Source organism: Mustelus asterias, chromosome 14, assembly GCF_964213995.1.
Source record: "Mustelus asterias chromosome 14, sMusAst1.hap1.1, whole genome shotgun sequence".
Classification (NCBI taxonomy): domain Eukaryota; kingdom Metazoa; phylum Chordata; class Chondrichthyes; order Carcharhiniformes; family Triakidae; genus Mustelus; species Mustelus asterias.
Genome location: NC_135814.1, coordinates 40,664,798 through 40,691,499, shown reverse-complemented (window position 1 = coordinate 40,691,499; position 26,702 = coordinate 40,664,798). Strand labels below are relative to the sequence as shown.

At 42.8% G+C, this 26,702-nt stretch overlaps 1 protein-coding gene across 12 annotated transcripts in view; it reads left to right on the top strand.

Moving 5' to 3' along the window:
* Window positions 1–26,702, top strand: part of scn1laa (sodium channel, voltage-gated, type I-like, alpha) — a 155,051-nt gene that overhangs the window by 82,414 nt on the left and 45,935 nt on the right. For 10 of the 12 annotated variants that reach the window (XM_078228231.1, XM_078228229.1, XM_078228235.1 and 7 more), the window contains 4 exons: window positions 10,052–10,206; window positions 12,326–12,499; window positions 14,576–14,698; window positions 15,980–16,252. In XM_078228231.1, coding sequence (XP_078084357.1) covers window positions 10,052–10,206; window positions 12,326–12,499; window positions 14,576–14,698; window positions 15,980–16,252 — 725 coding nt within the window. The remainder of the gene's footprint in view (window positions 1–10,051; window positions 10,207–12,325; window positions 12,500–14,575; window positions 14,699–15,979; window positions 16,253–26,702) is intronic. The other 2 variants (XM_078228234.1, XM_078228232.1) reach the window with 1 other exon arrangement.

The following is a 26,702-nucleotide window of genomic DNA, read 5'->3' as shown; positions in this document are numbered from 1 at the left end:
GATGGATGTAAGAAGCACCAAGGCCTGCTTTTCCTCTCCAATCCCATTTGCGAAGAAAAGCTATTCCTTTTGCTCTGTATAGACTACAAAGTCCATAGTAGTCAGATCAAAAAGCATTAAAGCCCCTGATAGTGATGATCCTGTCCTCGTCACCGTGTGAAGTGTCCTGTCATGTGTAAATAATTTAAGAATACAAGCACAAATGTCCACACCTGATTCTGAACTGAACTGCCCACCAAAATAGGAAGACCTCTTTTATTCATTTTTACACATAAATTAAGTACATTGGGGATTCCGCCTCTAGCACAGCCTACCTACTGGTAAGTTTTTACACAGCAGTTCTTTTCAACTAAAATGTCCTTTTACAAAAGTATAAACTTTAGGCACAAACATCATATCCATAAAATCTTTTGTTTGGTTCTGTAGAGATAGTTACATTTGATCCTGCATTTGGTACATTTTTGGTATTAATAAATACTATTATTCATGAACCTCATTGACAAGGGTGACATTTGGTCATTTTGGCTGTAATTATAAAGATTATGATAGAACAGGAAGATGACATTGCTCTCTATATGTAATTCTCCAAGATAAGATGCTGTGCCTGTTCATGTCATTATTTATATGTTTCAGTTGACCTACTTTTGCAGCGATGCAGAATGTGTCATTTTCATAGTGTCTAGAAATAACTTGAGGTGAACAACATCGCTGATTTTAAAATACAATAGATAATTGTAGACTTAGAGCTTGGATCATTGAAAATCTTCATATGGGGAAATGTTTAGTGAAATAATATAGCAAAGAAGTGATATTGTAAATAATCATGCAAACAGTCATTTATATATCTTGATGATAAAACAATTACTTCATAGAAATTTGTATGTGGTTTTTGGTCTTTCAGTTGATAATATTTGTAATTGTATGTGCATAGCCTCATTGGATTTATCTGACTGGTTTCAGTTCACCTGAAAGAGTGAGTCAGCCACTCAGGGACAGACTGTTCAGGGAGCCATTTTCTGCCTACTTTGCTTCAAGGGTATTACAGCATTTGGTTTGACTGAATAACTGGAAAAGCTGGATGACTAGAAAGGGACCTTCAGCTTCAGAATAAGGCAGCGCATATCATCCTTCAAGGGCTGTAAATTATCACCTACAGAAGCTGCGGAGAGGGCTGCAAAATGAAAGCTGGGTGACGAGTGAGAAGCAACTGAAAGCTGACGCTGTACATTTTGTTTGGCTGCATATTTTAAAATGCAAAAACCAAGCTTATTACAGTCATGAGCTAGCCTTTTGTCATAATGCTTTTTTTTTCGGCCAGTGTTTCTACAGAAAGAGTTTTGGAAAAATAGCTATTTACAGATGTTTCTAAAATAAAAAGGATTTGCTGTTTTAAGTGTACTTTGATGAAAACTATTAATATTCTATTGGACATTCTATTTCCTCCAAGGAATGTAAATCCACTCTCGATAATTAAAAAATACTTTTCACCTACGGTGTGCTCAGGTCCGCCTTCTGAATCTGTGGCAACAATTGGCTGAAATAATCTTTCCCCTCAGTTTGTAAACAGGAGATACAGGTGGTTGCTCAGGTTCAGAAAAGGTGATGCATTTCATTAGAATCCAAATGGAAAGCTTAGAGGAGAATTAAAAATGTTAATTAGTTTATGGGCTGCAATATTCAATAAGATCAGAAAACAGATGGAGATCACGATGCACAATTAACCTGTGCTTGCTGTTTCCAATGTATTCGGTGCTGTATAAAGCTATTCTGAACTACTTAAAACTGGCCTGCACCTCTTAAAAAGAGAGATGCATTCTGGCTGGAGCAGGTGCTGAAGTAGGTTGCAAAAGTCAGGGTGCGAAAAATTCTGAATTATAGCACAACATGGCAGAGAACCATTTTCCACTCTATCTGGAGATCGCAGGGACACATTGCATAAACCTCTAGATACGGCGGGGGTGGGGGGGGGGGGGAATGCCCTCAATCTGATGGCCACCTTTCTATGTGGCTGCATTCAGCTGTGATTAGACCATTGGTAAGCAGATATCAAGTGTTGTGATGTAAGGGGTCTAGCCATGTTACCACCGAATGCTACATCCAGTTGGACCATGCAGTATCACCTGATCCTTGTGGGAAGGTTTGTGCACCCTTGATCACAACTTCTTTAGGCAGTGGTCCTCATGTATCATCCAGGAGGCCCTGCAGGGAAAAGAGATGGTGGATCCTGTTGAATGGTTCCCTGTGCAGACTGTCAAATTCATTCGAACTTTCAAATGAGTGCCAAGCTATAGTTTAGTTGGTGGTGAGGAAGGCCTACTCTGTCAGATCCTTCCTGCCATCTCAGCACTTTGCCCTCAAAACGCTAATGGTGGGGAAGAAACTGTTGCCCACTTTCTTCTGAAATGTGCCATTACAAAGCAAGTCTGGAAAGAGATGCAAAATGTTTTGTCGAGCCTCAGCCCAGGTTGTTCTCAGGGATATGCACCAAGACAAACATCAACTGCTGCTGGAGAAACATCAGCACGCTGAAAGATGCTCTTTGGTTTGCCGAAGACTTGCTGTTCTTCCAATACACAGAGCAATTGGCGATCGAAGGTTGCAGGCAGATGGACTCCAGGATCCAGGGCTACGTCCTTAGGGACACAATAAGGCATGGGGCAAACACTGCAAAGACTCATTGGGGGAAAGGCCACTGTCTACCTCCCACCTTAGTATACTGAGGAGCTAGAATGCTTGTAAAACCTCTTGTGCTCTGTGCACCAGAGAATGGTTGACAGAAATTTAAATGTGCATTTTAAATTAACCTGCAATGGCAAATGTGTAGTGAGGCATTTCATGCACCATATTGAAGTTGATCTGCATTCCACTTTCAGTAATGTCAAATGTAAACTGTTAGGTAATGCACTTTTACATATTTTATGAATAAGATATATGGGTGGGGGGTGAACAACTTGGTAGAGAATGGGCTCAAAGATTTTCTAGCACTACACTAGAGGTTTTCATCAAATAGGTGCAGAAAAGGAGAGATGCCATTTTGCGGTGGGGAGCAGACCCTGAAGACAAACTCTCAGAAGGTGCAAAAAACTGTGACAGTGAATGCCAAGAATTTAGTCCTGAAAAGCTGGAGGCAATGCTTTAGGAGGTTCAGTGACCCCGCACATCATTGGTCAAAGCCAGTAAATACATCTTCAAATGTCAAAGCCTACTAATTGCACCACTAGCCTCACACACTGAGCAATGTTGCACATCTAAATCACTCATCTTGCAAAAGTCTCTGTGAATCATAACATATCTAACATTCAGGATTTCATACCCACAACTGTTGCAGGCTTCACACATACAATTCGTAGCTCATGCACATGGCCAACTATTCAACCATGACAGTCATGTCACCCCAAAACTTTACTCCATTCTCTTTGGCACATTTCCCCTTCCAGGATAAGATAGAACACAACCGATGGAGAACAGTGGCAGCTAACCAGCGGGACACTAAACGTGCCTACATGTTCTTACCCTCCACGGGGAAACAGTGTTTGCCATCATAAGAGCAGCATTGACTGAGGCTGCGGCCAGCAGCGTGACTGAAAACTTTGACGATGATGGTATCTTCTGACATCCCATTTCACCCTCATCTCACAATCTTTTCTTATTTGCTTTTTCCTTTCAAGTATTCAACAACTGCAACACGACCAGGCAGGGGTAAAAGAGGAAGAGGTGATAGAACACAAGGCAGTGCTGAAAAAGAAACATTGTCATTCATTCTCACTCACAGCCACCAATTCAGATACTGAAACTCTGCATATTTTGAAGGACAGTTTAGGGGTGGGATCTGTATGTGATGAGATACAGGGTGTGAGTAGCATGTTTTAGAACTCCGATAGCCAGGTAGTGAAGGAGAGAATACTAGATTTCAAACATTATAGGATAATATTTTATTTATCAAGGTTTATTATGCACTTTCAATCAACACAACTTTCAACTTACAATTCACTCCCTCAGTTTTGCAGGGCGGCACGGTAGCACAGTGGTTAGCACTGCTGCTTCACAGCTCCAGGGATCTGGGTTCCATTCCCGGCTTGGGTCACTGTCTGTGTGGAGTTTGCATGTTCTCCTCGTGTCTGCGTGGGTTTCCTCCGGGTGCTCCGGTTTCCTCCCACAGTCCAAAGATGTGCGGGTTAGGTGGATTGGCCGTGCTAAAATTGCCCCTTAGTGTCCTGAGATGTGTAGATTAGAGGGATTAGTGGGTGGATATGGGGATAGGGCCTGGGTGGGATTGTGGTTGGTGCAGACTTGATGAGCCAAATTGCCTCTTTCTGCACTGTAGGGTTTCTATGATTCTAAGTGAAATCGAATTTAACCAATTTTTTGGAGTTCTTTAAAAAAGATGCATGTGCCGTGGATAAAGGGAAACCGGTGGATGTACTCTGCTTAGATTTCCAGAAGGCTTTTAATAAGTTGTCACAGCAAAGATTATTACAGAAACAAAAGCTCATGGTTCAAGGGATAACATATAAGCAAGGATTGAAGATTGACAGGAATTGGCATAAATGGGTATTTTTCTGGTTGGCAGTATGTGGCGAGTGGTGTGCCACAGGGGTCGGTGCTGGGGCCTCAATTGTTTACAGTTTATGTAAATTACTTAGATGAAGGGACTGAACGTATAGTTGCTAAATTTGCTGACAACACAAAGATAGACAGGAAAGTGAATTGTGAAGAGGACATAGAGGCTACAAAAAGACATGGGTCAAGTGAGTAGGCAAAAATCTGGCAACTAGTTTATAATGAGCAAATGTGAAATCGTCCATTTTAGTAGGAAGAATAGAAAGAAGCTTATTTAAATGGTGAAAAAGTGCAGAGCTCTGAGGTGCAGAGGGATGTGTGTGTCCCAGCGCATGAATCACAAAAGGCTAGTATCCAGGTACAAAAAGAATTGAGAAAGTTCATAGGATGCTATTGTTTGTTGTGAGGGGAATTGGTTACGAAAGTTAGGGGGGTCGTGCTTCAGCCGTACAGGCCATTAGTGAGACCACATCTGACATATTATGTACAGTATTGGTCTCCTTATTAAAGGAAATATATAAATGTGTTGGAAGCAGTTCAAAGAAAGTCTACTAGACTAATACCAGGAATGGGGGAAGGTTGGACAGGTTAGATTTGTATCTGCTAGAATTTAGGAGAGTAAGAGGCGACTTGCTCAAAATCTTTAAGACTCTGAGGGGTATTGACAGTGTGGATGTGGAGAAGATGCTTCTTCTTGTCGGAAAAGCTAGAACTAGGGGTCACTGTTTAAAAGTAAGGGGAAACTCTTTTAAGACAGAGAAGAGGAGAATTTTTTTCTCCGAGGGTCGTTAGTCTCTGGAACACTCTTCCTCAAAAGGGAGTGAAAACAGAGACTTTTGAGTATTTTCAAGGCAGAGTGAGATAGATTATTGATTAACAAGGGGGTGAAAGGTTATTGGGAGTTGGAAGGAATGGGGAGATGAGGTTGCAAACAGATCAGTCATGATTTTATTAAATGGCAGAGAAGGTGCAAGGGGTCAAGTGACCAACTCTTGCTCGCAATTCGTATGTTAGTGTGTATGTTCATTCACAAACACACTGAAAAGCTGTTTAACTGTCCCAGCTTTTCAATGTAGCAGTGAACACTTATCAACGTTCTGCAGCTGGTGGCATGGCGTCTTCCCCCCATTATCCAATGACACAAAGAAGCAGCTGGATTTCAGGTACAATCCTTATTTCTGGAGGGATCAGGATCAGAAGTCCGTGTCAGAAATACAGAGCTCTGGCAAGGCGTAGAAAAGTGGGAATGAGTGACAATCCAACAGGGCATGTCACTCTTTGGAAGATTCAGGCCTATTTGAATGTTGCCTGAGTGTTGTGCACTCGAGTCATGAGCCATGAGGTTAGCAGTTAGCCCTTGTTGCTCAGAAGCCACCCTCTGGTCTCTCATGGTGGCTTATTGCAGATGGTACAGCGGGCTGGCACTGAATAAAAGCATCATGACTGCTGCCAGAATACTGGGCATTGATCTGAATGATGCACTGAGATAATCACACACCGGCTGGGCATTGAGTAGATGGAATCCCTACTGGATGTTGTATCTCTCAGAATTTACACACAATGCCTGCAAAGCCACATATGTGCCATTTGCACCCTGGAAAAACCTGCAGTTTTGGCAAATTGATATGCTCATTCTGCCTGCTTCTCTCTGACCTGCAGAGTCTCGATGGTCTCCCTTACACAACTCAGGAGAAAACCTGGTATTGTCACAAATATTGCTTGCTCTAGGTGGGCATGAAAATGTTGATGGCCATTACGATGGACATGATCACCATCAAAACCATTGGTAGTGCTGTCCTTGCCCTGCTCTGAGACCACTTTTGCCTGCTACAGATACAGATTTGATGAAGCAGAGATATCTGACACACTGTTCTTCACTGAGTTTGAGGGAGGACAATTGTACCTGACAATCCTGGTGGATATGGCCTTCTGGTGAGAGCCCTTCACTCCCTCGCCATCCTCCCTCTTTAAGCAGCCTGTCCTCTTACATTCTGCCTCTGTTCATTCTACCTATCCTGCTGCAATCCAGCAGAGATATAAACTACTGCCCACAAATTTAGAAGCGAGTGATCTGAGCAGAATCCTTGAAATCGTAATCACGGACATTAGCACCTGCTACACCACTCCTGTACAACCCATCAAACATTCCTACAAACTCAGTAATAGGCCAAAGAGGTCAATCAACTATGAATCTATGAACATAGTTGATGTTCCTTTCAAGTAGCAATGGTTGGAGGTCCTTCCTGCTGCTGTATGCATCAGCAGTTGTGAAAGATTGAGAGAAGAGTCATTAATAAGAATATTCAGGTCAAAAATGACATTACTAATGATAAATCAGCGTTACATGTTGTGTGACATCACGATCTTTAGACTCTGCATATTCCCAGATCATGCTCCCTGCTGTTGCACTAATGGCCATACCAAAAGGTTGCCCAGCATGGTCAGTGGTAGAAGTGTGCAGTCATGATATTTTGCATCTGAAACAGCATCAAACATATGGGGGCTATGGAGCTATACTATAATTTAAACAAAGTAAAATGATTTAACCATGCAGAGAACTGTAGACAAGTTGTACTGATTGAGCTAATTGAGTTTGGCAAAACTGTTGTTATGCATGCTCACTTGCTGTGGAGTGAAACAGCTTAATGATTCATATATCATTTTGTCTTTCCATGTGGTTTCCCCATCTGCATTCAGAGAGATTGACGAAGCAGATGTGAGAAAGACCCAATTAGGGTCATAAAGTCATTACTCCATAGGAGGCCATTCATCCCATCGAGTTCATGTCAGCTCTCTCTAGAACAATCCAGTCAGCCACATTCCCCAGTTCTATCTCCATAACCCTATAAGTTTAATTCCCTCAGATGTCCATTCAATTTCCATTTTAAATCATTCATTCTGCTCTCCTTTCATGCAGTGAGTTCCAGCTCATTACCACTCACTGCCCAATAAAGTTTTTCCACACATCCCTAATGTTTCTCTTACACAAAATTGTAAATCTCTCCTCGGTGCTTGTGCCATCAGCAAATGGGGATAGCTTTCCTTTGTCTACCTTATCTGTACCTGTTTACCCTTATAAACATTTATCAATTCTCCCCATAATCTTCTTTGCTCCTAGGAGAACAATCCCAATGTCTTGTTACACTCTGAGCCAATGTAAGACAGTGAGCACAGGGGTGAAAAGGGAATGGGACTTGGTGTGAGTTACAACATGGGCAACAGCATTTTGGATGGCCATAATTTTACTGAGGATAGAGTGTGGGAGACCAGCCAGGAATGCGTTGGCATGGCCGAGTCTAGAGGTAACAAAAACATAAATGAGGATTTCAACAGCAGATAGGCGAGGATGGGGTGAAGGCAGATGATTTTACCTAAGTGGAAATGGGTAGCCTTGATGGCATGAGTGCAAGACCAGAAGTTCATTTTGGGATCAAATGTAACCCCAAAGTTGTGAACAGACTAACCTTAATCCCAGACTGTTGCCAGAAAGGGGGATGAAGTCAATAGCTAGGGAATGGAGTTTGGAGTGGGGACTGAAAACAATGGGTGGACCTTTATGGCTCCCTTCCAGTGGGGGTGGAGCCATAAAATTCTGCGAGCCATTCAAAACTTACATTGACTTCAGAAACGGAAGATCCCACTATCGGGAGGGGTAGTAAAATTCCACCCAATGGTTTCAGTCTTCCCAATATTTAATTAGAGGAAACATCTGCTCAGCATAACATCCCTGCTTTTGTATTCAATACCTCTATTTACGAAGCATATGCTTTGCCAACTATACTCTCAATATATCCTGCCATCTTCCAAGATCTATACACATGAACCCCCAATCTCTCTTTCCCTATACATGCTTTAGAACAGTTTGTTTAGTCTCAGTTGCTCTTCCTATCCCTCCCATTTCCGAAATCAATGGAGGTTTTGAATGGTCGCCGAATTGTATGGCCCCTTATGAAAGAACCTGAATTAAAAAAAGATCAAGCTCTGAAATTATGTTAGTGGATATTAGCGTACAAACACTTTATATACCCAACTAAAATTTGCCTCCCCATTACTTTAGCATAAATTGATCAATTTTTTGCTAAACAGGTCAATGCTCCCTCAACAATACAGTGGGAAATTTCAGATTAACGCATTCCTATACTGCTATCCCAAAAGGAAATTTCAAGCCTCGTGTGCTTTGCTGGCATGAATGTAAACATCCAGGAATCGTCTGAGAATAATTTATAAGTCCTGTGTGTCTTATTCATGCAGTACAACAATGGGAGAAGAATGAAATAACGTTAGCTCTGACAGCTCAACATTCTTTTTCAGTATTTGCAACATGGTTCTGGTTACATTTAACCAAATTAGTGACATTAGGCTGTTGTGTATTTGGGATTAAAAAGGGTGATTAATGATAGTGATGAGTAAACATACATGTCACCAATATGAAAAACCAAAGCAAAAATCCATGAGTCAGTGTAAAACTGCTAATGTGTGTTTGTTGTATTCACCTGGTTCATTTAACATTTTATTTTTGGAACAATTCCCACGTTCAAAATAACTTGTTGGAGGAAGTCCATTTTTCATTAAGTGTTTAGAAGTCATGGGAAAGCATTTAAATTGAATGGTAAAAATCTGCACAGACTTGTAATATTTTATTAATCTGTGACCTTGCGTTCCTTATTTGTGTAGTAGTGAGTGAAGGCAGATCTAATCTTTGTCTATCACAAGCTTTTCAAAGAACAACATATGTTATAAATGCTAAAAACTGAAATAAATATTCTGTTCCTTTGTATGATAGAGAAACAGTCATTAAAGTTAAGAACTAAAACATGAGGGAATCTAAGAATTTTAGCTCTGCACAATGTAGAAAGTGGAAACTTAAAATAAGAACAGAAAATTGTGAAACAGCTCAGCAGATCCGGCAGCAACTGTGGAGAGCAGTCCATTAACATTTCAGGTCAATAACCTTTCATCAGAACTAGAAGAAGTTTGTGATTTAACTGTTTATAAGAAAGTACAGAGGCAAAGAAGGGAAGGGGAGGAAAGAACAAAAGGGAAGGTCTTACAATAGGGTTGAAGGTAGGAGTGACTAAATAACAAAGGGATGATGGTGCAAGGAAAAAGCGTGCTGTAATCAGTCAATACATAAAGAAAATATTGATTTAAAGGTGTGAATAGCAACTGTAGAACCATTACCCAAACCTCTTCAACAAGAAAATAAGGACGGTGGTAATGATCTGAAGTTGTTGAACTCAGTATCGAGGTTGAAAAGTTGTAATGTTAGTTTTTGATAAATTGAGCTTCACTGTAACTGTGTATGACACTGAGGAAGGAGTGATCAGAGTCTGAAAGAGATAGAGAATTAACATGACAAGTGATCAGAAACTCAGGATCACACTTGTGGATTAAATAGAGACTTTTGCGAAACGCCTTCCTTTCTTGTAGGGAATATAAATGATATTTTTAATAAGCTTGACACGGGCATTAACCTCTATCCTATTTTCAGGATGTGTGCAAAAATTCCCATTCTGCTACGTGAACATAGAAGAGGGCAGGGGTAAATCATGGTGGAACCTCCGAAAGACCTGCTACACGATAGTGGAACATAATTGGTTTGAGACATTCATTATTTTCATGATTCTTCTCAGCAGCGGTGCCCTAGTGAGTAGGATTTTGCATTTGCATTCTAAATATTTTTACACAGTGTACAATTCCAAGTGTGTATATTACAGTTGTGAAAGAAAAGTTGTAATTTAAAGCAACATTAGATTATATTGTTTTTTTCTGACAGAGTGTATTAAGTCCCTGGAGGCAGAAGTCCCTTCACCAAAATACCTTTATTTACAAGTCTGACAACAGCATACCGAGTGCTTTCAGTTAGCAGTCTACACTAGGAGTGCCAGAGGAACTGACACACCTGGTTAAGTTCAAAGTAAGAGGCTCCTTGATAGGGCCCATCAATTTGGCCCTTAATCAGGGAGCTCATATTCTAACAGGCCCACCTCAATTGCCTGATTAAAGTCATTACACAGAGTAACAGTCATCAAAGTTAAGAAATGAAAAAAATTGAAAGAAACTATGAATTTCATCTGTGCACAATGTACAGAACTATAAATATTTCTTCAAACTAAATAAAAATATTGCAGATGATAGAAGCCTGCTGCAACATGCAGCAAACCTGACAGAATCTGTGGAGAGGGACACTGAGTTAATGGGCTGTATTTTCCCAGTCCCATGGTAGTGAGCCTGGAGGCAGCGGTGAAGGACAGGGAAAATAGGGGAGGTTGGGGGAGGGGCAGTTGCATTGGGACAGCTCCTTGGCACCTTCTGACAGCTGGGGCTTTTCCCAGGGGAGGGTTGAGAAGATGATCAACTTCTCAATCCATGGAGCCGGGAAGCCAATTACTGTTAACGCTTCAATCAGAGGCAATTTTGTTGCAGAGCCAACATTTTGAATCCAGCAGAGCAGCCACGCTTAATGTGCGGGAGCCATCAGTGCTTTGGAAGGATCCTTCCTGCAGCTTACCAGTGGACTGTCAGAACTGGAGGCCCAAAGTGGGGGCTGCATTTATGAAGGCAGCACATGCAACCAAGAGCAATCCAGTGGACAACTTTCCCCTCCACCTTGATTGATCTACTTGCCTAACTCCCGATTATTTTGTCACTGACATGTAGTGTCCATATTGGGATACAGTCTTGGTCCCCAACCAACCTCAGCAGTTTCCCTCTGATTGGACCGGCAGCATCAAGAGCCCAGCCATCATCATTAATTGGATAACAAACTCAGTGGCAGCCAATTAGGAGGCCACTTTCTGGAAGCTTGCTTTGCTAGTCTCACTGTTTGCAAACTTGTAGTCCCATCTGCTCCTGATATCAGGGTTCAAAAGCCTCAACTGGAAGAAGTTAGCGATATAGGAGTTTATAAACAAGAAAATGCCTTGAGAGAAAGGGAGAAGGAGAAACTAACATAAGGGAATAGGGCTGACGGCAGGAGTGATTAAATGACCAAAGGAATGATGGCACAAAGCAAAGGGGGATTGTAATGGGAATGCGAGTAAATAAATATTGGGTCTAGTGGCGGTATCAGTGGCAAATGCTGAACCATTACCAGTACCTTGTCTCCAAGAAATTACAATTAAAGATTCCTCTCCTCGATGGCTTGATGGTCATTCAATCAATCAAATCTGATTTAAATTACAACTAAGAACTCAGATACCATAAAGCGGCACGGTGGCATATGGGCGGCACAGTGGTTAGCACAGCTGCTCAGCTCCAGGGACCTGGGTTCAATTCCTGGCTTGGATCACTGTCTGTGTGGAGTTTGCACGTTCTGCCCGTGTCTGTGCGGGTTTCCTCCGAGTACTCTGGTTTCCTCCCACAATCCGAAAGATATGTTGGTTAGGTGCATTGACCCAAACAGGCGCCGGATTGTGGCGACTAGGGAAATTTCACAACAACTTCATTTGCAGTGTTAATGTAAGCTTGCTTGTGACTAATAAATAAACTTTACTTTTTAAAGCCATTTGCTGCACAATGGAACTAGAATCAGAATTGGCTTATATTTATGGTGTTCCAAGATCAATCCTGCTAATCTACAACAAAATAAAACTAGCAATAACTGTGGAAAGTAACCATGGCCTTGATTAGCTCGACCTGCAGACCTTTGGAGTTTGTGTGTCAGTAGGAAACAGAAAGAAAAAGAGATGAGAAAGCTAATAAGCAAGCTGAATTAACCTCTTCATAAAATATCAACATTTTTACTTGTTATTTCATTTTTTAGGCCTTTGAAGATATTTACGTTGAACAAAGGCAGACCATTAAGACAATGCTCGAATTTGCCGATAAAATCTTCACCTACATTTTCATTCTGGAAATGTTGCTGAAGTGGGTGGCTTACGGTTTTGTGAAATATTTCACCAATGCTTGGTGTTGGCTGGACTTCCTCATTGTTGATGTATGTATTCTGAATTTCCTGTTTTGTTGTTGGTATTCTATATTGTGCGGTGATGGTATCAGAGATTTGGCACATGATGCCTGCTATCGGATTACTCAGGATCATCGTACAAAACAAAAGCTTCTCAGGGGTTCAGTCATGACTGCTGTTCTGAAACTCGAGAGATTTGTTGAACTGGAGTAGGAAAAGGTTATATAATGGTGTAGTAGGGGGCTCCTCTCCATGTTCCAGTTTACCTCACAGTAGCTGATGCTGACAGTAGTCCCAAAAGTGGAAAAACATTCCATTCACTCTTATCAGCAGTGATATCCCTCATTTTGCTGAGTGAAAAATCATCATCTACAAAATAAATAATTTATTTATCCTGAATAGAACAGACTTGAGAGCAATGGTTCTTTAATTTAATGCGTTTTTTGGACATTCTATGTAAACTATAATTAATACTACTTCAAAAGAAATATCTTATTTTAAATGTTCTTATCTGTGATATGATTTTTGCAAATATGTCCTTATAATTCAGATTCATGATGTAACGTGGAATTTCAAGCAATGTTTTTTTTTACTGTTTGTGTATTTCTAAGAAGCAGAAAGAACACCTGGGTCGGAACAAAGTTAAATGTTACAAGGATTGTCTAATTTTAGACAATCAAATACTCCAGAGAACACTGAGGTCCAGTTATTGTTTGAATCATATGAATTATTTTTCTGGAGAGCCAATCCAATCCTCCTTGATTGCTACTTTTCATTTCTGTGAAATGAGAGCTCCCAACTTTCCCTGAATTCCATATTTGAATTCCTCCAGTCTGGTTTCCACCCCGGCACACTCCCAGAGCAACTCTTACCAAAGTCACAAATCAAATCTTATATGACTGAGACAAAGGTACACTATCTCTTCTCTTGTTTCTCAGCCTGTATGCAACCTGTGACATAACTGACTACACCATGCTCCCCAGAGCATCTCCACTATCATCCAGCTGGCATGACTGCTCTCGTGGTTCCTTTCTTATCTATCTAATCATAGTCACAGTATCAATTGCGCTGGTTTCTGTTCCTGCACCATTTCCTCTGGTGTACCCCAAGGATCTGTTTTGGAGCCCATCCTATCACTCATTTACATGTGTCTTAGCTACATGTTCTAAAGAAGGGTTTTCCCAGCATTTTCTGTTTTATTTCTAAAAACAGTGTCAGTTTTCACATGTACCCCCTGTTGACACCCAGATCTACATCACCACCACTTCTCTGAACTCCTCCACAGTAGCAAAGTTATCAGACTGCCTAGTCAACGTCCAGTATTGGAGGAGCAGAAGTTTCCTGCAGTTAAATATTCAGAAAAACATTGTTCTTGAACCCCACTACAAACTCCATTCCTTGGTCACTGACTCCATCCTTCTCAATGACAACTGTTTGAGGCTGAACTGGGTTGTTTGCAATCTCAGTTGTCATATTTGACCCCAAGATCACATAACTCAGACCACCTGTTTCCATCTCCAAAGTATCACCAAATCTGCTGCTGCTTCAGCACAGCTGCTGCTGAAACCTTCATTCATAAATACCTTTGTTACCTCTAGGCTTTACAATTCCAATGCATACCTGACCAGCCTCCCATATTCTTCAATTCCTAAGCTTTCAGTCATCCAAAACTGTGCCACGTTTGTCTTTATTCTGCTGTCTACGTCCTTACTCCCATCAGGTCCCATCTACTCCTCTCCCCTGTGCTCACTGTGCTTCACTGACTCTTAATTAAGCACTGTTTCAATTTTAAAATTCTCATCCTTGTTTTCAAATCCCTCCATGGTCCCATCCTTCCCTACTTCTATAATTTCCTTCAGCCCACAACTCTCTACGATATCCGTACTTCACTGATTCTGGTCTTTTAATTCCTGATTTTTAATGACTTCATTATTGGGACCCATGCTTTCAGCTGCCGAGGTACATAGACGTAATTTATTGTTGTATGAACAAAAGTTGCTCATGCAACTGATGTAGATGGATCAGCTTTGATCCTTGCCGTAAAGCATATGGCAAATGCCAGATCATACTGTGGGATTGTTTTTTATTCTTCCTTTCTTTGTGTAGGTCTCTTTAGTGAGCCTTGTAGCTAATGCCTTGGGCTACTCGGAACTAGGTCCTATTAAGTCCCTTAGGACACTAAGAGCTTTGAGACCTCTCAGGGCTTTGTCACGATTTGAAGGCATGAGGGTAAGATGGAAAAAAACCTCAAGTTTTGCATGTTTGTAAGAAGCATTTAGATCTAAAAAAGTAAATTAAGTTGAGGAACTTGCAACACTATCCTAATAAGTGCTTCATTACAATATCTCAACACATGGCTACAAACTATCCAGTATCATATGTAAAATTCACTTATACTTTTCTCTCCAACTTTTCAGTTTATTAAAGTGCTCTCAAAGTTATTAAAAATGATACCTGCATAATAACTGAAGGAAGACTGAGCAAATTTTAATTTACAAGAAAACAATATATAGTTAAATTATAAAATGTAATACATATTAACCTATCATACGTTTGCTTATTTATGATGTTTGGAAGAATTAACTTGGTATTTTTCACAAAAGATGTTGTTACACATTGCTTAATTTCAGAAGTTCCTGAAAACTATTAAAACTAAAATTAGTTCAATTTCTAGTTGTTTTTGGTGCAATTTGAAATGTATAAAACCTCTACAGGTTGTCAACTTTATGAATATAATAGCATTTGAAGAGTTTTGAGAAAAAAACTTAAATGACTGCCACAGGTTGAACTTTACAAATTCATGCATCTGGCATTAAGTTGTTGCTTGCTGGAAGTGGACATTGGATTTCATCCAAGAGGAATGTATCAGAAAATTGAGTGCAGAGGTAGACAGGGTCTATTGGATACTAATGGACAAAAAAAGTGAATTTTGCATACAGGTTCTTGATATGTGTCTCTAGGCAGCAAAGCTTCATGTAGACAGTGCCAAATTTGTGAAATTGTTCTGCACTTTGCAGTATCATTGTCCTGTAAGGCTGCCAAGATAATCATCATTAGTTTCACGTCAATCAAAACTATGAGCTGTCATTGCTTGATTTTGTTTTCCAATTTCACAATATTTTGTCACTATTTTGATGTCTATACTTTACTTATAATTTTGAAAATTTTTTTCTTTGCAGTAATCAAATTCTGTGACATCATCGACCTACCACAAGGTTTTTGCTTTATTTTGCTTTTTCAATACATGCAATACCATTTGGTCAAATAATTTTCTATAACTGCTTTATATTGTTTCTATATCCTTATTTGTGCTCACTTTGTCTGTTTTGCTCCATGATATATTGAAGCTTCATTGCGCAATTAGTTCTATTTCAGCTGCATGCATAAATGAGAAATTGCAGAAAGTACTTTTAACAAAAATCATGTTTTCTGTTTATGGTGCCAAGCAACTTTTCTGATTCTGACATTTATAATTTGTCTAACATGCTTTTCCTCAAATGTTGATGATAGGTTGTGGTCAATGCACTTCTTGGAGCCATTCCTTCCATCATGAATGTGCTGCTTGTCTGCCTGATATTCTGGCTCATTTTCAGCATAATGGGCGTGAATCTTTTCGCTGGACGATACTACCACTGTATCAACATAACTGATGGAAAGAGATTCCCCATCGACTTTATTGACAATAAAACCGATTGCCTTCGGCATAGTGATATTGCGCGATGGAAAAACGTCAAAATCAACTTTGACAATGTTGGAGCTGGCTACCTTGCTTTACTACAAGTGGTGAGTTAACTGCTACTTCACTTTTTTTTAAAAAGAGAATAAGCAAGGCCTGAGAGTGAACTAATTCTGCAATTTTAGGTTGAAATGGAAAGAATGGTGATAACTAGGAATATATTGTTGGATTAAAGCTGCTAATGGTGTTACCATCACTGAATCCCCCACTGTCAACATCCTTGGGGTTACCATTGACCAGAAACTCAACTGGACTCACCACATTAACACAGTGGCCACAAGAGCAGGTCAGAGGCTAGGAATACTGTGGCGAGTAATTCACCCGACTCCCCAGAGCCAATCCACCATCTGCAAGACACAAGTCAGGAGTGTGATGGAATACTCCCCACTTGCCTGGATGGGTGCAGCTCCAACAACACTCAAGAAGCTTGACACCATCCAGGACAAAGCAGCCCACTTGATTGGCACCACATCTGCAAACATCCATTCCCTCCACCACCGATGCTCAGCAACAGCAGTGTGTACGATCTACAAGATGCACTGCGGCAATTCACCAAAGATCCTTTGACAGCATCTTCCAAAACCACGGCCACTTTCATCTAGAAGGACAAGGGCAGCAGATACATGGGAACACCACCACCTGCAAGTTCCCCTCCAAGCCACTCACCATCCTGACTTGGAAATATATCATCATTCCTTTGCAGTCGCTGGGTCAAAATCCTGGAATTCCCTCCTTAATGGCATTGTGGGCCAACCCACAGCGCACGCACTGCAGCGATTCAAGAAGGCAGCTCACCAACACCTTCTCAAGGGCAACTAGGGATAAATGCTGGCCAGCCAGCGATGCCCATGTCCCACGAATGAATTTTTTAAAAATACATTTTATGGCCTCCAGACCATATTCAGGCCTGCTGTGTTCCTTGGCAGACTTTTGTTCTAGTTATGTTTCTAGCTCAGCTGTTCTGATGCTTTCAGTTCTGTTTAGAAAGACATTTAAGTGCATTAAGTACATTGGACACATTGCTGCAGCAGATATATAGCAATGTGCACAACTTCCGCTAGAACCTGGGTTCTGAACTTGCTGCAGTTGAAACTCTACCTTCCCACATATTGATGACAACACGAGATTAAATAAACAGAATGACCTTCCACTACTACCCACCATCACCCAGCCCCCACAAACCCTTGGCTTCCTTAACTCTATACCTCAGATGGAATTGAGCAAACTGAGTTGTCATTTGCGAACACTTCTTTTTGAGTGGCCCAAGTGTCTAAACTGAAGTTGATTACAATTTTATTTTTATTATTGATCTTTTAAAAAATGTTAATTAAATGTTATACTTGACTTATTTTAATGTTTTCATCAGCTTTTTCATTCAGTGGTGCTGTCTTTCTCCCGCTATATATTATGAAATCCGTTTATTTAAAAAAATTACTTTCAAATGAAAAATTTAAGCCCTTTTTCAAAGCTGCTAGGCTCTGAATTATTGCCAACATAGTTGTTGGTAGAAAGTGAGATACCACCTCCATGCATTAATACTTCGTCATATTTCAGTTTAATTAGTATTCTAGCCAGAATTCTCCCCAAAAGTTTCTAAGTGTCAAATTCACACTGGTTTGCTGTTTTTTTCGGTGGAAGTTCAAAGAAGAATCTCCCACACTCTGTGCACTGCAGAGGCCACCAGCCTGAATATCATTAAAAACTAAAGATGGGGCCTATTCCTGCTGGAGAGGCTGAAATCAGTGCACTGAGCGGGCTACTGTGCGTGCGCTGATCTGTCAGTGCCGAGATTGGCACATGTGCAGTTGCCCCGCATTGATGGCCTCCCAATTGCTGGCCAGCTCAATTACTGGCAAGCCCCGCGACACCTGCAACACCGACTCTCCACGCCCCCATGGCCCGATTGCTGGGCCCCCCAACCCCCCCCAAACATTCCTGGACCCAGCCCCGACTCCACCACACCCCTCCCGACCCGCCGCGATCCAAAGTGCCAACCCCCACTCCTTGCAGTCCCGAACCCCTCCCCCACCAAGCAGGCTGATAGCACCCCTCGCCCCCCGCCCAAGGCTGCCCCCCAACAACCCCAGTCTGTCCCGATCACTGCTCTCCCTCCTTCCCCTATCGATCCTTATGCAGAGTGGCAGCAGGACCCCCCACCAATCACCCCATCAGGCCCCACACACTAGGCATTGCCCCATGGGCAGCGCCAATGTGCCCCCAGGGCATTGACACCTTGCCCCTTGGGCAGTGATGGGGGCACTGCCAAGGTGCCAATGCCCAGGGGGTAGTCCCCCTCCAATGCCTGACCCTCTGGGGTCGGGGGCCTGATTTCCCCTCCTTCACTCCAGCAGGGTGGGGCTGCTATCTCCCCAAAGGTGGGGAGCTACTATAAACATCGCTGGTGTGAACCACTCTGGCGGGGGGTGCGAGCGGACCTGGAAACTTCAGTCCCGAGCCCGCTAATCGCAGTTAAAATATATTTAAGTCTCTCCCTGCACACCGAATGCAGCTCTGCGCCTATTTCCAGCATGGAACTGACAGCGCGAGAAATCTGATGCTCGGAGAGGCGTTCGGGGCCGGATGTCCATCGCAGATTGCACTAATCCAGCCCCACCAAAATCTCCTGGCCCGCTCTGCTAATAAATTAGTCCAGCAGGGTGGGAGAATCGCCCTCTCTGTCTTTGTCAGTCATATAGTTCCAGTTAAAAATGAGGGCCAGAATTTACACGCCTCCCACGAGGGGATTTGGATCACATCTTGTGGTGAGGCAGCCAGGTACACCTCAGCGGTTTGACAGTAGGCTTGGGAGAGTAGGGGATTCCTGTGCTGCACGAAAGGCTTCCCAGTGGAAAGAGCAGCCCCTGCTTGATCAGTACCACTTGCCCCATCTTCCCCCCACATCTCTTTGCATCGCCAACCTCCTGATCACCATGTGTGGGGTCCTTGATTATGTTGGCTGCTTTTCCGAGGCAGCGGGAATTGTAGACAAAGTCAGTGGATGGGAGGCTGGTTTGCATGATGGACTGGAGTACAAGTTAAAGTTTATTTATTAGTCACAAATAAGGCTTACATTAACACTGCGATTAAGTTATTGTGAAATTTCCCTGATCGCCACAGTTTGGCGCCTGTTCAGGTCAATGCACTTAACCAGCACATCTTTCAGAATGTGGGAAAAAATCGGAGCACCCAGAGGAAACGCACGCAGTCACGGGGAGAACGTGCAAACTTCACACAGGCAGTGACCCAAGCTGGGAATCGAACCTGGATCCCTGGCACAGTGAAGCAGCAATGCTAACCACTGTGTCACCGTGCCGCCCCTCACAACCCTTTGTAGTTTCTTGCAGCCATGGTCAGAGCAGGAGCCATACCAAGCTGTATTACATCCGGAAAGGATGCTTTCTATGGTGCATCTGTCAAAATTGGTGAGAGATGTAGTGGACGTGCTGAAGTTCCTTAGCCTCCTGAGAAAGTAGAGGTGTTGGTGGACTTCCTTAACTATAGCGTCGGCGTGGAAGGACCAGGACATGTTGTTGGTGATATGGACACCTAGAAGCTTGGACTGGTTGCAGTCCTGGTAGTGGACACCACTCTAAGTAGCGCAGTTGGGACTGAAGAGCTGCCAGCCATCTGACTACTTATGCAGCACTTGCTGTGAGCATTTGTAGCTGAAGCTCTGCCTATTAAAGGTAAAGTTGACATAGTCCCAGATGACCATAGGCCGCTGTCTGAGGACCACGACACCTCAGGCAAGAGGCAAGATTGAGAAAGCAGGGCCTTCCTGAATAACCGCAGCCAGTACTGGAATTGAATCTAAGCTGTTGTCATCATTCTGCGTCACGAATCAGCTGTCCTAGACCAGTGACTTCACTCCAAATGTACTTCATTGACTAAGAAATGCTGTCAAATGTCCTGAGCTCAGGAACAGTTGTATATTTGCTTGCAACAAGGTTGTAAGTTTGCTTCTTTCTTTGGAAACAAGTAAGCACTCATACATATGGGGAATTAGTAGAATGTCCAGCCAATTACTGGTCAAATCAAACACTACAACTGGATTCTATTGTACTTGAGCAGTAATTTGCTAACTCAGTAGCTGGAAACATCTCGAGATTTATAGTTAGAAGTTTTTGTGTGTATTTTCTTTATGCACCATATGACAATGGATTATCTTGAAAGAATGGGAGCAAGTCGGACACAGACAGGCAGCAGCATTTAAAAGAGCAAGAGTGTAGGACCCAGAGATAGACTGCAGAATCTAAAAGAGTGGGAGAGCGGAGGACCCAGAGATGGGCGCGTAATGGAGCACGAGAGAGGAGGACCCGGAGACAAACAGCAGCATCTAAAAAAGCGAGAAAGGAACACTAGAGACAGACATCAGCTAAGCCTTTTGACTAAGATCAAGCATGAAATCGAGCCCAAGATCAGGTGCAAGGCCTTTTTTGTGGGAATCATGAATTAGATTCAATTTGAATTTGATTTGGTTTTTGGAGCAAGCAAGGAGAACAGTTAAGAGTTTGCCCTGTTCACTTTGTTCATTGGTTTTGTAACTTTAAGAAGAAATAAATGTTTTTTATAAAAGCACCCAAAGAGCTAAATAATCTGTGACAGTTGACCGACCAAATTCTGAGAAAAATCAAAGTGTGCTGTCACTAAGTAGTTGATTGGTTTGAGTATTTTTCTCATTTATCTTTCAAAGCTGAGGTCATTTTAGTAATTGTAAAATGTTGTTAGTAAGGATTATGAATAGTAATGAAGCATACTTCTTAATTAGAGAAGTTCAGTCGGGATAAGGAGAACATTTATCAAAATTATATAAGCATAGACAGATCTAGAGACATTAATTATAATGTAATTGGTAAAATAATTGATTAAACACCATGAAGATGACAAAGCAGATGATGTGCAGCGGCTACAGTGGCATAGTGGTTAGCACTGCTGCCTCACAGTGCCAGGGACCCGGGTTTGCTTCCCAGCTTGGGTCACAGTCTGTGCTGAGTCTGCACGTTTTTCCCAAGTTTGTATGAGTTTCCTCCGGTGCTCCAGTTTTCTCCCACAGTCCAAAAGATGTGCTGGTTAGGTGCATTGGCCATGCTAAATTCTCCCTCAGTGTACCCAAACAGGCGCCGGAGTGTGGTGACTAGGGGATTTTCACAGTAGCATTATTGCAGTGTTAATGTAAACCTACTTATGGCACTAATTAATAAACTAAACTAATAAACTAAACCACAGAATGTGGGAGCTCGATGACACCTGTGGGATCCAAGGCAAACACATCTGCAGTTGGAGGAACTTCGACTCAGAGTCACTGAGCTGAAAGCCAGGCTACAGATACTATGACACATCAGGGAGGGGAAATGTTAACCTGGACACTTTGGAAGCAGTGTTGGATCAGGCAAGAAAGGCTGTGTGAAACTCACCAGCTTCACATATGCCTTTTCTCGCTTGATTTAACAGCACTCTGCAATTTCATAGTGCTGGCAAGATCACACAGCCAGCTGGAGGTGCTGGGGCTAGGGACGTTTAATTTCAAGGTTAAATTAAAACCTCCCCACTGCGCCACGGACATCGGGAACACCCCAAGTCTCAGGATAAGCCCCTCACTGCAATGCCATCTTCTTTCTTCAGTTGTGGATCAGTGATGTTGAGGGTTTTATAAATATGGCACCCAGATATGACGGTGGGACACACGCAATGAAGGCCACCCTGCCATAGAATGTGCTAAATCCCCAAATGCCTAATTAATTAGGTCCATCCCCACCACTCTTTGAGCGTAATTTGCCCAAAAGCTGACAGCGTGCCAGTTTCAGTGAGAAAAATGACATGAATCTCTCCAGCTTCACAGCTGTGTTTTCTGTCTAGATTCTCTGATGTTCTGTGCACAGGGAATATGAGAGTGTGGTTTCTGCTGCCACTTTGGCAGGATGGCGTGGGGCCTGATAGAGCCAGCAAGGCCGGCTGCACAGATACTGGGGCATTGTCTTTTAAGGGCACCCAATCTGTGCAAAAATAAACCCCCCCCCCCCCCCCCCCCCCCCCTACCCACAGACATGGAGGACAAGTACCAGCGCCCCACCCTGCCACACCCCCTGCAAGCATCATCATGTCCCCACCCCACAACACACAAGCATCGGGGCAGCCCCCGCTCCCTCTCCCCCAAAGCATCAGGGTGACCCATCCCAAAAACATTGGCGCAACTCCTCCTTATCATTAGTACTGCCCACTCACCTCATTACTGGCACTGACACTCCCCTTCCTCATCGCCCCCCCCTCCACCCCCGCTTACTGAACCCCATATCACCGGTACCACCTTCACAAGCTCCAACCCCACCCGCTCCCGCAAGCGTCATCTCCCCTCGCATCAGAGTGCACTCTCCCTCCCCTCCCAGTGGGGCTCCCCAAAAGGCCCACCCTTGGCACTGTTAGTCTAGCATTGTCACCCTGGCACTGTCAGGGCACTGCCCAGCAATGTCCTGCACCATCTGGGGGCTATACCCCACCGTGCTCCGGCGTGGTCATTGCAACTGTTTTACATTTTTGAACATTAGTAGTGATTCACCTCAGCGTGACATAACACCGGGTGGGTGGGAACATGCGTTAGGGCAGATATAGTTGTGTTAAGCCCACAAATCATATTTACATTTATTATAAAATATGCTAATCTGGTTTGTGCCCATTCTGGGTCTCCAAGTCCAGGGGTCCATACATTCATGTGAAATGTGAGTCTAGAGGTGTGAGCAGAGTAAGTGCAAAGTGCCTGGCTTTCTTATCTTAAAGGGGAGCAGGGAAAGACCAAGGTGGCAAGAACACCCATCATACTGACACTTGTATGTCAAAAGCCTAATTTTTAAAATGCATTCTTTATAAACACTCCTTGCAGACAACACTGAGTATTATAGGATTTAGATAGAATGTCTGTGATAATTAATCTTTTTGAAAAGGAGTTCTTCAACCAAAAAGGTTTAACTAGGAGACAGTTAAGTGTCTGAATAAATTTATGGAAGATTTTTAATCAGTGTAACAAAATTATAAACATTGTTATAAAGAGTTTATGATTTCACAACTTCTCGAACACCGAGGAAACTTTCTCCCAGTATCTTATAGTCATCACCATAAAATTGGCACCTAGTTTCCATTGCATGTTATGCAGGCAGAAACCATAAATGTGCATTAAATGGTGTGCTTTAATATCAGTGGACCAATTCTCATTTTCATCACTTTCCTAATGTCTTCCAGAAGTAAGTATTTCAAATGCACAATGCACATATGTCTGCAGATTGCCCTCATTAAGGATCAATTAATACGGACTTTGCAAATTTATTCAAGAATTATTTAATTCCCACACCGCATTAATTTCTCACTTGATCTTAAAACCTCAGAGAGAGCAAATAGAGTTCCAGTGATGAGTAGAGCAGGAATCATTGCTGAAAGGACAATTCTTTCAGTGAATGCTACAGAATGGATCAAATCTGTCAGTGCTACTGGATACTTTGAAGGAGGAAAAACAGTAGCAGAAGGCAACCACAAAGCTCTCAGTTTCAAGACTACAGGAGATGGATTTGGGGGACTTATTACTATTTGATGCACTGTTAACGCTTACACCACCACCACATGACACATCGTGCAGGAGGATGGATCTCAACAGCATTGTGATCTCAGAATCAGTCATGCAATCACTGAGCACCACTTTTGACAGATGTCTCAGTGGAAATGAAAAAGGCCATTCCACTCAACTATGTTAATAGATGTTACTAGGCAGCAACAGGGGTCATTATTCAGATCAGCTAATATGAAGTACGCCACTGCATCATTGAAGTTAGATAATGGAATGCAGAGTATAATATTAAAATTTTCTGCTGACATCAAATTTGGACACGAGGATGATGCTGATTAACTGTTAACAGGACATGGGCTAACGGAATAAACATGCAAGTGGCAGGTCAAATTGAATACAGAGAGGCATGAGGCAATGCATTTCAGCAGAAAGGATAGGAAGAAGTAATATAGACTTAACAGTTCTAATGAGTGTACAGAGTCAGAGGGAAGTGGAGGTTCATTTCGTGGGTCCTTGAAAGTGGCAGGATATTTAGTGAATACTTAGAAAAGCTTATGGGATCTTGGGCTTAATAAATCCAGGTACGGAGTACAAAAGCAGGGCGGTAACCCTGAATCTTTATAAAGCTTGGGTTAGACCACAACTAGAGTAAAGCATCCACTTCTGATCACTTCAGAGAGGATGTGAGGAGATTTACCAGAGTGGTTCCAGAGATGAGAAATTTGAGCTACAAGGTTAGGTTGGGGAAGCTGGAGTTGTTTTCCTTGGAGCAAAGGAGATTGAGGGGCAATTTGATACTATACAAGATTATGAGAGGTTTGGATAAGGTAGCCCAAGAAAAGCTGTTCCCTTTAGCTGGTGTTATAAGAAAAAGGGGATGCAGATTTAAGATGTTTGGAAAGAGATGCTGGGAAGGTTGGGAGGGAAAACTGTCTTTATGCAGCACCTGGTAATGATCTAGATCTTGCTATCTCCCTGATTGGTGGGTGTGGAGACAATCAATTATTTCAAAGGGAAATAGGTTGGGAATTTGAGGGAAATGCACTATTTTTGATAGAGCAGGGTAATGGGGAGGTCTTTTGGTGCAGTGGTAGCATTGTTACCTCTGGCCAGACACTCCAGGTTCACCTCCCTCATATTAGCTGATCTTCTGTGGCCATCTACTTGACGGCCACAGAAAATGCATTCATAACATGACCAAATGGGTTGATTATTAGCCAGTAAATCCTTCTGATACATTTGATGGCAGGTGGTAAGATCAGGAGAGTTTCCTGGTCAGGCTATAGTCTGAGATGACCATGGGCTGTGACAGGTGGAGATTTAACCTAATGGTCACCACACCTCAGGTGAGAGGCATGGTTGAGAAGGTGGGGCCTTCATGAATAACCTCAGCCGGTATGGGAATGAACCCATGCTGTTGGTGTCACTCTGCATCACTAACCAGCTGTCTAGCCAACTGAGCTAAACTGACCCCGTACTTCAGAAGGCAACAGCAAACCACTACATTACTTTGCCAAGCATAATCATGGAGCAATAGCAATACCCTCTTAAGGCATGGTTCCTGAAGAAGAGGGTGAGGCAATGAGATTGCTCTGTAGAAAGCTGTATTGACTCGATGGGCCCGATTTCGATTCTAAGTGCTGGGCGGACTTGAAACAGGGAGTGTTTCAGATCCGACTTTTAGACCCGTTCTCAGGCGCCCCCATACGCACTCTACCTGAAAAAATATCAGTGATTCCGATTCACACTGCAGAAGCCTGTGGGCGGGGCTTATCGCGCCCAAAACACTGCTGCTCCAATTGGAGCCTTCAACTGCGCATGTGCAGAAAATAAATACACTCCCCTGCCACATCGCTCCCGGGCCAGATAATACCTCCCCCCCGGCCCCTGCAGACATTGCCCCAGCCCCACAACACTACTGTTCCCCTTATCCCCCCCCCCCCCCCCCCCCATCCCCCACTACCCAGACCGATCGTTGGCCCATGTGAAAATCCAGATACTTTTTAAAAGAGCTTAGGGTCTCTGCCTCCACCACCAACTCAGGCAGCGAATTCCAGACACCCACTCACTTTGCATAAAGACGTTCTTTCTCATGTTCCCTCTACACCTACTGCCACTTATTTTCATAGAAAATCAACAGTACAGAAAGAGGCCATTCGGCCCATCGAGTCTGCACCGACAACAATCCCACCCCCATATCCCTACATATTTTACCCGCTAATCCACGCATCCCAGGACACTAAGGGGCAATTTTAGCATAGCCAATCAACCTAACCCACACATCTTTGGACTGTGGGAGGAAACCGGAGCACCCGGAGGAAACCCACGCAGACACGAGGAGAATGTGCAAACTCCACACAGACAGTGACCCAAGCCGGGAATCGAACCCAGGTCCCTGGAGCTGTGAAGCAGCAGTGCTAACCACTGTGCTACCGTGCCGCATAGATTTTGAATCTATGTCCTCTGGTTCTAGAATTCTCCACCAAGGGAAAGAATTTTATCCTGTCCACTCTATCTCTCCTCCCCATAATTTTGTACACCTCTTTTAAGTCACCCTTCAGCCATCTTTGTTCCAAGGAAAATAACCCCAACCTATCCAATCTCTCCTCATAGATACATTTTCTGGCCCTGCCAACATTCTTGTAAACCTCCTCTGCACTCTCTCCAGAGCAATTACATCTATCCTGTAATATGGTGACCAGAACTGCACACAGCACTCCAGTTGTGGCCTCAAAAGTGTTTTATACAATTCCAACATTGTATCCTTACTAGTGAAACTAACATCTCCTATCAATCAGAGTACTTTGAGTAGCACGATTAGCACTACCGCCTCATAGTGCAGGGACCCGGGTTCAATTACAGCCTCGGGTCACTGTCTGTGTGGAGTTTGCACATTCTCCCCGTGTCTGCATGGGTTTCCTCCAGGTGCTCTGGTTTCCTCCCACAGA